At 46.9% G+C, this 13,993-nt stretch overlaps 1 protein-coding gene across 3 annotated transcripts in view; it reads left to right on the top strand.

Annotated features, from left to right (window-relative positions):
• The window catches only part of EPB41L4A (erythrocyte membrane protein band 4.1 like 4A), a 536,698-nt gene that overhangs the window by 487,881 nt on the left and 34,824 nt on the right, over positions 1–13,993 (top strand). For all 3 annotated transcript variants that reach the window (XM_033929128.1, XM_033929127.1, XM_033929129.1), the window contains one exon: positions 13,579–13,626. In XM_033929128.1, the coding sequence (XP_033785019.1) occupies positions 13,579–13,626 (48 nt within the window). The remainder of the gene's footprint in view (positions 1–13,578; positions 13,627–13,993) is intronic.

Below are 13,993 nucleotides of genomic sequence, written 5' to 3'. Positions count from 1 at the left end.
AGACGTATCTAAAACCAGCTTAGGCCTTTCCCCTGCCTCTAAACGCACAGAGAGAAAAGAGGCATGTTTAGAGGAGGGGAAAGGGCAGGCGGTGGGCGGGAGGTGGGCCGACCTACACCTAGGCGTGCAGCAGGTATAACCAAAACCTTAGGCAGGTTGCCTAGTCGGCACTTATACTTTTTTGACTTAGACAAAGTCAAACCAGGTCTAAATACCGAAAAAGGGGCTGCTGAGCTGATGGCCGCTGGCGCGATCAGTTCAGCGGCCCGGCAACCTACCCACCCATCCACCGCAACCATCGCGGCAGGAGAGATGGCTCATCTCCCCTACCGTGATGCCATCACTCCTCTACCCGAACTGCCGCGACCCACGGCACACACACACACACACAACATTGGGGCAAGAGGGAGCCCAAGCCCTCCTGCCCCGCGGCAGCCGTGGCACCCCCGATGAGGGGGTTTGTGTCAAGGGCAGGAGAGCCTGGGATTCCTCCTGCCCGTATTGTAGTGTGGGGTGGGTGGTAGGGGGTCGTTGGGGCCAGAAGGGCTTGGGCTCCCTCCTGGCCATATCGAGTCGGGGGGGTCACCGGGGCCAGGAGGGCTTGGGCTCCCTCCTGGCCATATCGAGTCGGGGGGGGGGGGGTTCGCCAGGGCCAGGAGGGCTTGGCCTCCCTCCTGGCCCGATCGTACTCAGCGGAAAGGGGGCACGATCGCTGGGGCAAGAGGACTTGGGCTCCCTCTTGTCCCGATATCATCGGGGGTGCCGCAGCTGCCGCGGGGCAAAAGGGCTTGGGCTCCCTCTTGCCCTGATGTCGTCAGGGGATGCTGTGGGTGCCTGGTGCAGGGGGGCTTGGGTTCCCTCCTGCCCCGATGTGTGTGTGTGTGGGGGGGAGGGTTGGTGTGGATTCTGTATCTGGTGTTTTTTTGACAGACACCGGTTACAAAATCCAGGTTTTAGGCGAAGGACTGGCTCCTTGTGTTGGACATTTTGGGCTTATGCGTTTTTTTGGTTCATTATGGGGTATAAGTGTAGACGTCGTGGGAGTGTACTTGTAGACGTAGTGGTTGGCTGGGCGTTTAAACAGCTGAATGTAGAGGTAGGCCATTATCAAAACAAGGACGTTTGTTTTGGTTATGGACACTTTCCCTGCTTCTGCTTTCAACGTTTAAGGCCTTAGGCCAAAAAGGGACAGACGTTTTTTATGATTATGCCCCTCCACATATATATATATATATAGCCCGTTACATTAACGGGTGCTGGTAAAGCTTCCTTCCCTCACATGTCCCCTATTTTCAGCTCCAGCTCCAAACCCATTTTTACTCCCCCCAGCCCCCTTCTCCCATCTTTTCCCTTTCAGCCCCAGCCCCCTTTTCTCACTAGCAGCATTTTCTTCCCCACCCCACTTCCCTGTGCAGTGGCAGCAGAAGCATACCCTCCCCCTCCATTTCCCTGTGCAGCAGCATTTCCCTCCCCCACCTCCACTTCCCTGTGCAGCAGCACCTCTTCCCTGCTCTCCCTGTCCCTCTTCCCTGCTCCCCAGATCCAGCACACCTCTTCCCTGCTCCCCTTGTCCCTCTTCCCTGCTCCCCCGGTCCAACAGCACCTCTTCCGTGCTCCTCCAGTCCAGCAGCACCTCTTCCTTGCTCCCACTGTCCCTCTTCCCTGCTCCCCCAGTCCAGCAGCACCTGCTCCTCCCAGTCCAGCAGCACCTCTCCCGTGCTCCCCCAGTACAGCAGCACCTCTTCCCTGCTCCCCATGTCCCTCTTCCTTGCTCCCCAGGTCCAGCAGCACCTCTTCCCTGCTCCCCCCATCCAGCAGCACCTCTTTCCTGCTCCCCCTGTCCCTCTTCCTTGCTCTCCCAGTCCAGCAGCACCTCTTCCCTGCTCTCCCTGTCCCTCTTCCTTGCTACCCTGGTCCAGCAGCACCTCTTCCATGCTCCCCTGCTTTACAGCTTTAACCCCCCCATTCTTTCTGCTGTTCATTAATCCTTCCCAGCTGCTAGACTCTTCGTATCTAAGAAAGCTCGTAACTGATCTGGTATATAAAAGACATATTTAACTCTCAGATATTTTATCAAACATTTGCGTGGATATGCCAAAAGAAATGTTGCTCCAAGAATTAAAGTCTCAGTTCTCATAGCAAGAAATAATTTCCTCCGTTCTTGTGACGTCGGGAAATATCCACACTTTTTTCCCATGAAACTGAATTTGAGGATTACAAAAATATAATCTCATAATAGCATTCATATCTTGTTCAAAGACAAAAGATATGAACAATGTAGCACTCTCTGTGGATTCGAAGACTGTAGATTCTAATAATTCAGTAACATTTACACCCTCTTCTATCAAACTATGATAGCCGTTTTTAGCACGGGGAACCGCGCTGAATGGCCCACGCTGCTCCCGACGCTCATAGGAACTCGGTGAGCATCGGGAGCAGCATGGGCCATTTAGCGTGGCTCCCCGCACTAAAAACTGCTATCACAGTTTGATACAAGAGGACCTTAATGAGTCTGTCTCTTGTGGTGGCAATTCCTCTGCTCCTGGTGTAGATCCAACAGTTTTTTTGTAGTAAGTAAATAGTAAATGTGATTTAATGATGGAATATGTTCAGGGTAAATTTTGAATGTTTCAATTAAATATCTCTTCCACATATCTGCGGGTGTCATACCAAAAGCCATCGGGAAGTTCAAGAGATGGACATTTAACCTTCGATAATAATTTTCTAGTTGCTCAATTTTTCTATTCAACATAGTCCTTTCATTAACTAGACTGTTAGTTAGAATTTGAATATCTGCTACATTATTCTTTACATCTTTTATCTCCTTGGAGAAATCTTCTTTAGTTTTATCCAGGGACTTTCCCAAAATTTCAACTGTACTTATAAGTGTAGTAATTTCTTGCGAAGATCTAGCCACCAAGGAGTTCAACTGCTTGAGAGACTCCCAAATTCTCTCGAGTGTGATCATCGCTGGTTTTGTTGTTTCAGAGCCAGCTGTCAAGCTGGCTCCCTACTCTGCAAGAACTCTTGCGAGTCCGACCCAATGATTCAGGGTCTCCCCTGTATCCACCTCTATACAGGGCTCCCCTGATCGGACTGCAAGTCGGGCAGGGTGCGGTGGCAGAACAGCTACTGGAGGGGAGAGAGAAACCTCCAGCTCAACATCTCCAGCCGCTCTTCCAGCTGAGGAGGGCTTGAGCAAACCTCCAGGTGAGCCAACGGTGTAAAAAAGAGTGGGGCTGAAGTCCAGAATTGACCTTTGGGTAGGGGTAGATGTTCTCACCGCAGCGGGCTCGGGACGGACACTACCCTTACATTTAGAGGGCGGCATCGCTGAGGAAAATAGGAAAAAAGGATCTCTTCCGAACTGAGCTGTTAACACTGCCAACTCGGTGCTGCCGCTATCTTAGCTACTTTTCTCCCTTTCCTCCTCTTGAATTTCCAATGGTGACCCCACTATTCCCACCCACTAGCTGTCCTACCCATGCTTATATATCTTTCCTCCCTACTCCCCTATCCCATTCTCTTCCTACCCATACTGCTTACTGCTTTTGTTACTGTGACCACACCCTATACTCTCTATACCTCCTAGAGGAGGCAGGAGGCTATTCATCTTCCTTAGGCTACCTGCCCCTGAGGAGAGATACCAAGGGTTCAGTAGGGCCATGAGCTTCCAGTCCATGTCTTCTTCCTAGGTTCTCAGCCCGTTGCTCCAGCCATTAAACCAGTGCTTCTCAGTTTTTTCCTAGAGGCAAATTACAGTCTGGTTTTCAGGACTATTACATTTAATATTCCTGAGAGAGATTAGCATACAGTGGGTCTCCAATATATGTAAATTTATCTCCTAGTAACATATTAAATGTTGGCACATAAAGACCTGTATGACCCATTCAGTCTGCCCAACAAGTTGGCCAGAATCGAACCTAGTACATTGCAGAGTTCCACTTCTTCATGATTAAACTAGTATACTTTGGGGGCACAGACCGTAGAAGTTTGCCCGGCATTGGTCTTACTTTACAACCTTTCAAGCTGCTGTTAAAGTCCAATTCAGTTATGAGCTCACTTAAGTTTTACTTTAATTGCATTCTCTTTTTTCTATATATCAGTGGTTCTCAGCCTTTCTTCTTTTGTGATACACCTGACAGCCAATATTTACATGTGTGACACAATAAACCCTACAAGTTGCAGCTAAACAAAGGAAAAAAACCCTTTATATCATTCAGTTGTTAACAATGATTCAAGGGAAATACAGATGCAAAGGTGATATCAGTCAAGCTAGAAGAGAGAGGTGGGCTGCAACATTTTCATCTGAGGCTGGTGACAGAAGTAGGGACCAATTGAGGAGATTTCAAGTACCTGACTTCCTGCTTCTCAACTCTCCCCAAACTTTAGCATACATAGTTTAAAAAAAAAAAAAAAAAAGTATAAGCGCGCCATCAGATTTATGGTGATAAACTAGTGCATCCGGACACACAAGTTGAGAACCACTGCTATATAATGTATTACATATTCATTGCAATAATCCTGAAAATCCAACTGTCTCCAGGAAAGGAATGAGAAGCACTCCATTCCGCTCCTTCTCTCCTCGCAGAGCACAAGCCTTATTTTTGGATATTTCATCTGATTTTGCAATGGAGATAGCTGTTTTTTAAGGACTCTTAAGGACCTCTTGTGGGATATTCCCAGAATTTGAGGGAGGGTTCTGTTTTAGCCCCCTGTTGGCTTCCTGCAGAATTAGAAAAGGGAAAGTGTGTCCATCATTTTTAGATACATACTTGCAGCAAATTTTTAAAGTGAAATTAGCTGGGTAGTTCACTTTGAAAATAGCTACAAGGTTAAAAGATGCACCTGTCCCCTTTCAGCTGGATGAGCAATTCAAAACTTCCCCATAGTGATAAAAGGGAAACACTATAGAGTACAGAAGAGAAGGAATGAAGACAATATGTTCCGTCAAGAAACTTGAAATTGGTACAAGATCATCGAATGGTGGTGCCATCAGTGGCCAGTGCTCGTTGGGAGTCTACCCGAGCAATGGCATTTTTCTAAACGTTTTTCCATGAATGACTACTTCGGAAAATTGCAAGCCATGGAATCGAGGGTGAAATACTCACGTGGATTAAAAACTGGCTGGAGCATAGGAAACAGAGAGTGGGGGTAAACGGACAATATTCAGACTGGAAGAGCGTCACCAGTGGGGTGCCACAGGGCTTGGTGCTTGGACCCGTGCTCTTCAACATCTTTATACACGGATTGGTACGACAGGTGAGGTGATTAAATATGTGGAAGATACAAAGTTATTCAGAGTAGTGAGGACACAGGGGGATTGCGAAGATCTGCAACGTGACATAATCATGCTTGAGGAATGGGCATCAACATGGCAGATGAGGTTCAACGTGGATAAGTGTAAAGTGATGCATGTAGGTAACAAAAATCTCATGCACGAATACAGGATGTCTGGGATGGTACTTGGAGACACCTCCCAGGAAAGAGACTTGGGAGTTCTGATCGATAAATCCATCCATGCAATGTGCAGCGGCAGCAAAAAGGTCAAACAGAATGCTAGGAATGATAAAGAAGGGGATCATGAACAGATCGGAGAAGTTATCATGCCACTGTACCGGGCCATGGTGTGCCCTCATCTGGAGTACTGCGTCCAGCACTGGTCTCCGTACATGAAGAAGGACACTACTCGAAAGGGTCCAGAGAAGAGCGACTAAGATGGTTAAGAGGCTGGAGGAGTTGCTGTACAGCGAAAGATTAGAGAAACTGGGCCTCTTCTCTCTTGAACAGAGAAGATTGAGAGGGGACATGATCGAAACATTTAAGGTACTGAAGGGAATAGACTTAGTAGATAAGGACAGGTTGTTCACCCTCTCCAAGGTAGGGAGAATGAGAGGGCACTCTCTAAAATTGAAAGGGGATAGATTTCATATGAACATAAGGAAGTTCTTCTTCACCAAGAGAATGGTAGAAAACTGGTACGCTCTTCCGGAGTCTGTCATAGGGGAAAACACCCTCCAGGAATTCAAGACAAAGTTAGACAAGTTTCTGCTGAACCAGAACATACGCAAGTAGGGCTAGTCTAAGTTAAGGTGCTGGTCTTTGACCAGAGGGCTGCCGCGTGAGCGGACTGCTGGGCACGATGGACCACTGGTCTGACCCAGCAGCAGCAATTCTTATGTTCTTAGTGCACATCGCTGCTCATATTGCTGCTTATTCCGGAGGTAGGGATACACTCTTTCATGGATTTTATCCATTTCACTATCAAAGATTGCATATGGTATGATTAACAACTACTGACCTTATGAGATCGCAACCTGCCGGATGTTAATCACACCCCTGAGGCAGGCTCAAATACCAAAACACAGACCGTGTCGGGTCCACAACACAAATTGGTGAATATATGATAAAGACTTTTGTATTAAGATTTCAATAAATATTTACTTATATAATTTATCCCTGGTTGATGTGTACAGTTCCATTCCCACTTATACATCTTGCTATTGTTTTCTCGTGGTGTTTATTTCCTTGTTTTTTGCTCTACTGTTCGACTTGCCTGGATAGCACCATCTTTATGGAATACATTACCCAAAATGATTAGATCTGAAAGAACACCGAAAGCATTAAAAAGTTATAGAAGACACTTTATTTTGAATTATCCTTTAATACTCGGTTCATGGGAGAGAGAAAGGTGTACTAAGGTACTGAGCATTACATAGAGGTGAAAGTAATGAAATGATTTGTTTTATTTGGTATGTATTTTGTCTGTTTGAATGAGTTAGGTATTTGCTATTGGTGTTCTTTTCTTAAAATGATTTTATTTTGTAAACCGCCTATATCCTGGTTGGGCTTGGCCAGGGGTGGGCAACTCTAGTCATTGAGGGCCGGAATCCAGTCGTGTTTTCAGGATTTCCCCAATGAGTATGCATTGAAAGCAGTGCATGCAAATAGATCTCATGCATATTCATTGGGGAAATCCTGAAAACCCGACTGGATTCTGACCCTCGAGGACCAGAGTTGTCCACCCCTGGGCTAGGCAGTATATTAAATTTTAAACAAACTAAACAATGTCAGGATTCTGGTGTTGGGCAGTATGAGTATTTTCTCTGCCACATCATGTTTCTGGCCTGCGTATTATGCTGCTGTAGCTGCTATTGTGTTTCCCTGATAAGACCTACCCCAAAAATAAACCCTAGCATGATTTTTGGGGTAGGTCCTAATATAAGCCCTACCCCAAAAATAAGCCCTAGTTGGATCGACCCCTGAAGCCACACCCGAATGTCCCCGGCACTCCCTGATTCTCCAGCGGCAGCACTTTCCCCCCTCCCCCATATGCAGCATTTTTCCTCCCCTCTAACCCAGCCCCTTGTGCAGCATCATTCCATCCCTCCTTCCCATCCCGCACAGCAGAACCCCGACAACCCTCCCACCGCGAGGCCGACATACCTTCATTCCAAACTATAGCAGCAGCAGCACTGAGCAGGCTGATATAGTGACACAGCACAGGGAAGGCCGCAAAGCAGCCTGTTCACTGCTGCTGCTGTTTGGAATTGAGGTATGTCAGCCTCACGGTGGATAGAAATATGCTGCAAAAGGGGATGGGTGAAAAATGATTGTTGTACACAAAAAAAATAAGACATCCTCCCAAATAAGCCCCAGTGCATTTTTTGACCCCAAATTAATATGACTGTCTTATTTTCGGGGAAACATGGGAATTAGTTTTCTATATTTATCTCTTGTTAACTCCTTTTTCTTCAAAGCTTGAGCTGTAGAGTTGAGATTTTCTTTCTAGTCATCAACTGGCATTTTTTGCCTGCTTGGTTGACTTCATCCTTTCCTGCTGGCCTATGGCTCTTTTTATTTCATACTAACAGCAGGATCTTACTGGAGAGCAGGTCCTGAGAGGAAGTTTCTGAAATTAGATCCTGCTGAGGGTCAGCAGATAATTACAAGAGAAGAACTAAAAAGAAAAGCTTTCTTTCAATAACCATGGTTAGTTATTATTTATATAGCCCCTTCCACTCACACAGTGCTGTCCAAGAGAGGTGAAGTAGAAATGGAGTTCTTGCCCAAGATTTGTTTTTTATTTTTCCACTAGTGTTTAAGCCCGTTACATTAACGGGTGCTAGAATATATGCCTGTCTGTCTTTCTTTATTTATGTCTCTCTCCCTGCTCCTGTCTCTTTCTTCCTTTCTTTCTGTCTCTCCCTCCTGCTATTTTTCTCTCTATCTCCCTGGTACCCTTTGTCTGTCTGTCTGTCTTTCTTTCTGTCTGTCTCTCTGGTCCCCTGTCTGTCTTTATTTCTGTCTGTCTTTCTCCCTGGCCTCCTTTGTCTATCTGTATTTCTTTCTGTCTCTCTCTCCCCCCCCCCACTTTCCTTTGCAGAAGCAGCAGCGGTATTTCCCTTCCCCTCCAGGTCCCTGTGAAGTAGTAGCAGCATTTTCCCCCACCCCCCATTCCCTTCTCTCCCCCCCACTTTCCCTTGCAGAAGCAGCAGTGATATTTCCCTTCCCCTCCAGATCCCTGTGAAGTAGTAGCAGCATTTCCCCTCCCCATTCCCTTCTCTTCCCCCCCCCACTTTCCTTTGCAGAAGTAGCAGCGGTATTTCCCTTCCCCTCCAGGTCCCTGCTGAAGCAGTAGGAGCATTTTCCCCCCACCCCCCATTCCCTTCTCTTACCGTGAGCTGTCCTGCTCCGTTCGGCCCCTCCCTTCTCTTAACGCGATCTGGCCTGCTCCGTTCGGCCCCTCCCCCTTCCCTTCCCGCAGGCTGGCCTGCTGCAGCTGAAGGTTTTTTTTTCAAGTTTCAAAGTACCGGCGGCTCCTCTCATTCGCCGCCGCTGCTGCTGATCCTCCTGTAAAGAGCAGCCTGCGATGGTGGCCGGCTTTAGCGAATCTCGCATGCCGCTCTCCAACTCGGTAGCACGTTCCCTCTGACGCGATCCCGTGCATCAGAGGGAACGTGCTGCCGAGGTTGGACAGCGGCCTGCGAGGTTCGCTAAAGCCGGCCACCATCGCAGGCTGCTCTTTACAGGAGGATCAGCAGCAGCGGCGGTGGCAGCGGTGAGTTAGGGCGGGAGGTGTGTTCCCTGCTGAGGACGCGGGCAGGGAGAGAGCTTGCCTGGCTTCCATGGTGAATGAGGGCGGGAGGAGGGGAATGGCCAGAATATTCCCTGCCGCCGGATTGGCGGCCACGGATCACACACCACAGCGGCAGGGAACACTAAATCCTAAGTGCGCATGTGCACTTAGTCTTTTATTATATAGGATTGAAATTTCATTACTGATTTACTTAAGTAAATTGTAAAATAAAAAAAACTTACAAGGCAGGCTGCCAAAAATGTCATTGCAGCTGCACAAAGAACATTCTAGATCCTTATTCCAGGAAAATGCCAAAGTATAACAGTAGAAGGTATATTCAGATAATCTGATCCAAAAAGATTCATCTATGAGTTTTGGAGGGAAGTAAAAAGCCTAAGTACAAGAGAAGAAGCATATTTTTCCTCTCTTAGGGGGGTGTTCAGTACAAAAGTAGGTGGAGAACTTAGGTGCCCACAAGAATTTTAGTTCCATGCTCAAGGGCTAAGAGAGTAGTACTAGTACAGGAGTTGTCAGCCTATGAATCAGCTTGAAACCATAAGAAGCAGAGGCAGGTGTTTCCCAGCTGTACTGAACCGTTAAGAGAGGTCAGTCAGATGCACAGCTAGTCTCTCTAAAACAGTGGTCTCAAACTCAAACCCTTTTGCAGGGCCACATTTTGGATTTGTAGGTACTTGGAGGGCCTCAGAAAAAATAGTTAATGTCTTAAAGAAATAATAATTTTGTATGAGGAAAAACTCTTTATAGTTTATAAAACTTTCCAAATAATATTGTTATTTATACCTAAAGAGACATATGATCAAGAAACTGTTTTATTTTACTTTTGTGATTATGATAAACATACTGAGGGCCTCAAAATAGTACCTGGTGGGCCACATGTGGCCCCCGGGCCGCGAGTTTGAGACCACTGCTCTAAAACAAAGGGCCGGATTCTCTAAATAGCACCGTTTTCAGTAGCTACCTTCAAAAGCGGTGCCAATTGCAGGTCAATCATGCAGTGGCACTATTTGGAAAATTGCAGCTATGTGAAAGGTAGGTGCCGGAAATGTAGGCCAGGGTTTTAATGGCCTACATTTCCAGCACCTACCTTTCACGAGGATTGTATCTAAGGAGGCGCCTAATGGTTCCTAAGGCCACTTCCGGCGTTAACCTTGCCTACAGTGGCCTTAAGCGCTGCAAAGCACCTCTTTAGATGGGACAATGGCAATGCTTTTGGAGGCGCCTATGGGTGCCTCCATTTTTTTAAATACCTTTTTATTTGGTTTTTAAGTGGCACAGTCAATTACTGTGCTGATTGAACCAATTAAACCTACCACTGCCTGACTCATGGTTCCATTTATAGAATTAGCTCTAGAGTACCGTAAGGCAGAATGTCTAGTAATGAGTTTCCTGTCATGCTCAGTTTTGTACCTGCAGCTTCTCTGCATGGTTGAAATCAGTTTCTTCTGCTCATGATTTTTTTTTTCAATTCCTAGTCTTTTTTTTATTTATTTCGTGGGTTTGCCCACATGCTGCAGATCAATTCTGTGCGAGTGATCCTCGGCGGGAGATCACAGACATTTTAAATTTTGTCTGCTTCTGGAGGGTGCTCTGTAAGCTTAACCTGCAGTAAGTCCTCTGGACAGCCTGCAGATTGGATCGGGTCTCTGGGATTGGGAGCCATCTCTCTCCTGGTTCAACCACAAAGAGGTGGAGCGCAGGCTGCTGTGGTTCTGTGGAGGTACGCCGGAATTGGAACCGTACTGTGTGTCTTCTCTGATTTCCCTGAGGAGTCCGGGTGGTCGTGATCTGAGTTGACAGGGAAGGTGAGGCAGTCAGAAGACCTGAAAAATCCAGTTTAATCAGCTCCTGCGGTACTGATCTCATTGCAGTTCACAATCTAATCAGGTACCCTTGAGTATTTTCCCTATCTGTCCCAGTGGGCTCACAATCTAACTATGGTATCATGGAAAGGTATGCATAGAAGATTTGGTTCGGTTGCTACTAGTGGCTGCATCTACAAGTGGGGGTCATATTTATGCAGATTTTACTGGTTTGTATTGCATAAAGTATGATCTTCCATAAGGTGACCATACGTCCCGTTTTCGGATCCCCTGTCCCGTTGTCCCCACACACAGCTTCGGGACGCCAAAATGTCCCGTTTTCAGGAACAGCGTCCCGAAGCTGTGCGCAGGGACAATGGGACAGGCGATCGCTTTCTGTCCCTCCCTGCTGCACCAAAAAAAGGGCGTTGCTTCCAGCCTGATTTAAACTCCCCCCTCCCCCCCAGTCCACCGCCGCTGCTCCTCTGCTTACCTTCCTAACTAATCGCGCCCAGAAGCCTTCTTCCCGACATCAATTCTGACGTCAGAGAGGATGTTCAGGGCCAGCCAATCGCTGCCTAGCTGGCCCGAATGTCCTCTCCGACGTTAGAATTGACATCAAGAAGAAGGCTTCTGGGCGCGATTAGGTAGGAAGATAAGCAGAGGAGCAGTGGCGGTGGACCAGAGGGAAGTTTAAGTTGGGCCTGGAGGGAGGCTTTTTTTTTCCCGTGGTAGGGGGGAAGGAGGTAGGCAGGCAAGCTGGCTGCGCAGCAGAGAGGTAGGTAGGCAGGCAGGCTGACTGGCTGGCTTTGGGGGGAGGGTAGGCAGGCTAGCTTTGGGGGAGGTAGGCTGGCTTTGGGGAAAGGTAGGCCAGCAGGCTTTTTTGGGAGGGGATGGGACAAAGGCTGGAAGGCAGTGAGGGGGACATAGGAAGGAGGGATGAAGGAAGGAGAGAAAGGGGCAGAGAAGGTAGGGTGATTGTAAGCAGAAGAAAAACTAGAGAGATAAAGGCCTGGACCAAAGGAGAAAGACAGGAGGCAGAAGCAGGACTTTGGGAGGTGCAGACAGAGGGGGAGAGCCCCTGAGGAAGAGCAGAGAGAGGCAAGATCATAACAGAGGAGGGAGAGAGAGGGAGACCTAAATTAACTAAACCTTAAGTTTATATACCGCATCGTCTCCACGGCTGTGGAGCTCGGCACGGTTTACAAGAACTTAAAATATAGGAAGAGAAGGAAAAAAAAAAGGTTTACATGAACTGACACTGGATCTGGGGGCACTAAGAACATAGGAAGGAGGCACTGGGGCACTAAGGACATAGAAAGGGGCACTAAGGACATAGAAAGGAGGCGCTGGGAACACTAAGGACATAGGAAGGAGGGAGGGAGGGAATAGAAAGGGACAATTGTTGGGCCTGAGTACAGAAAGAAATGAAAGAAAAGGATGCACAATCAGAAGGAAATGCAACCAGAGACTCATGACAGCAAAGGTAGGAAAAATGATTTTATTTTCAATTTAGTGATCAAAATGTGTCAGTTTTGAGAATTTATATCTGCTGTCTATATTTTGCACTATATTTGTCTATTTTTCTAAAGTTACTGAGGTGACATCTTTGAAACCCCCCCAAATATAACTGATAATTAATATTTTCTCTGCGTATAGAGTGCTTTGTGTTTTTTTAAATTTTATGGTTACCATTATGAAATAAGATTGTGTGTACATGAAAAATGAATGGAAGAAATTGGGGGCGGGGCTAGGGTGGGATTGGAGGTGGGGCTAGGGCGGGATTGGGGGCGGGACTGAATAGTAATAGATGTCCCGTTTTGATGAAAAAAATAAATGGTCACGTTAATCTTCCATCTGATCCTTAAAAGTCAAGTCTTTGTTATTTCCTTATCTGAGTGGAGCATAAGTTGCTGTTTGTTACTAATCACTTTGGCCTAGATTCACTAACCTTCCCGATCCTATCCTGTCCGTGGGCGATCTGTGGCAGGCCGACTGATCCACAACGCATCCTCATGCAAATGGGGGCGATCAGAAACACGCCCCCCTCCACTGACCGTATAGATCACTGCAGAGCAATCCTGACACAAGTGCAGACCATCTTCTTTGCCTGTAGATGGCCTGCGCAAGGAAGAGCTGGAAACTTTTTACTTTTTTCACGAACCCGTGGTTTTAACCCGTGGGTTTAAAGCGGGGCTGCAGTGCGGCGTGATCTGAAACTTAACAGAACTTGCCGTAGTGCAGCCCCGCTTTAAACTCTTTGATTAAAACCACGGAGTTAGGGCAGCAAGAGCAGGACAGTCGGGGCAGAGAGCAGGATTTTTGCACAAGCGACTGGTCCTCAGCAGTTGCTTGTTTTTGGATCGGCCAGCCCAGTCAGTGTGCCTGAATTTGTGTAGTGAATCGAGGCCCTTTCTCCTTTGCATGCGCTGATTGGATCGGATCGGAGGATGATCGACCACGAGGTTAGTGAATTGGTACACAATTTTCAAACACGATTGGTGGGCTTAGTGAATCTAGCCCTTTATACTACTCTGAGAGCAAAAATAAAGTAAAAAAAAAAAAAAAAATAGTGCATCCTTAGGATAGCTCTAATGACTAGATCCTCAAAATCAGAAGTCATGAGGTGACAGTACAACTAGTAAAAAGTCATTTTATAACTTTATTCTCATGTTATAGGCGAAGTCCAGATGTGCAAGCAAAGGAAGAGCTATGGAAGCACATTCAGTAAGTATCACAATTCTAGCAGAATAAAATGTTAGACTGCCACAGAGAAATGATAAAAGTGAGGTGCCAAGAAATGCTGCATAGTAGGGCAATGAAATCCAGTGGTCTATATCCAGTGGGGAGAGTGTGGCGCAGTGGTTAAAAGCCAAAACAAAGAAAACTGTGGACAGATGTACAAAGATGCAGACTAAATTTATGAAACCAAAATCATGAATGCGGTTAATGTTACCACCTTGAACCAAAGCAAAGGACCCGCCACGGCAGAGTATTCAAAGAGATTGTCTTGTTGCTGTTACTCTTAAAGGCTAGGTTTTTGTTTGCGGTTTTATTTGATACCTTATCCACCTGGGACCCCTGATGAAGGCGT

Source organism: Geotrypetes seraphini, chromosome 1 (genome assembly GCF_902459505.1).
Source record: "Geotrypetes seraphini chromosome 1, aGeoSer1.1, whole genome shotgun sequence".
In the NCBI taxonomy this organism is placed as follows: domain Eukaryota; kingdom Metazoa; phylum Chordata; class Amphibia; order Gymnophiona; family Dermophiidae; genus Geotrypetes; species Geotrypetes seraphini.
Note: the sequence above shows the minus strand (reverse complement) of the source record. Positions and strands in the feature narration are given on the sequence as shown.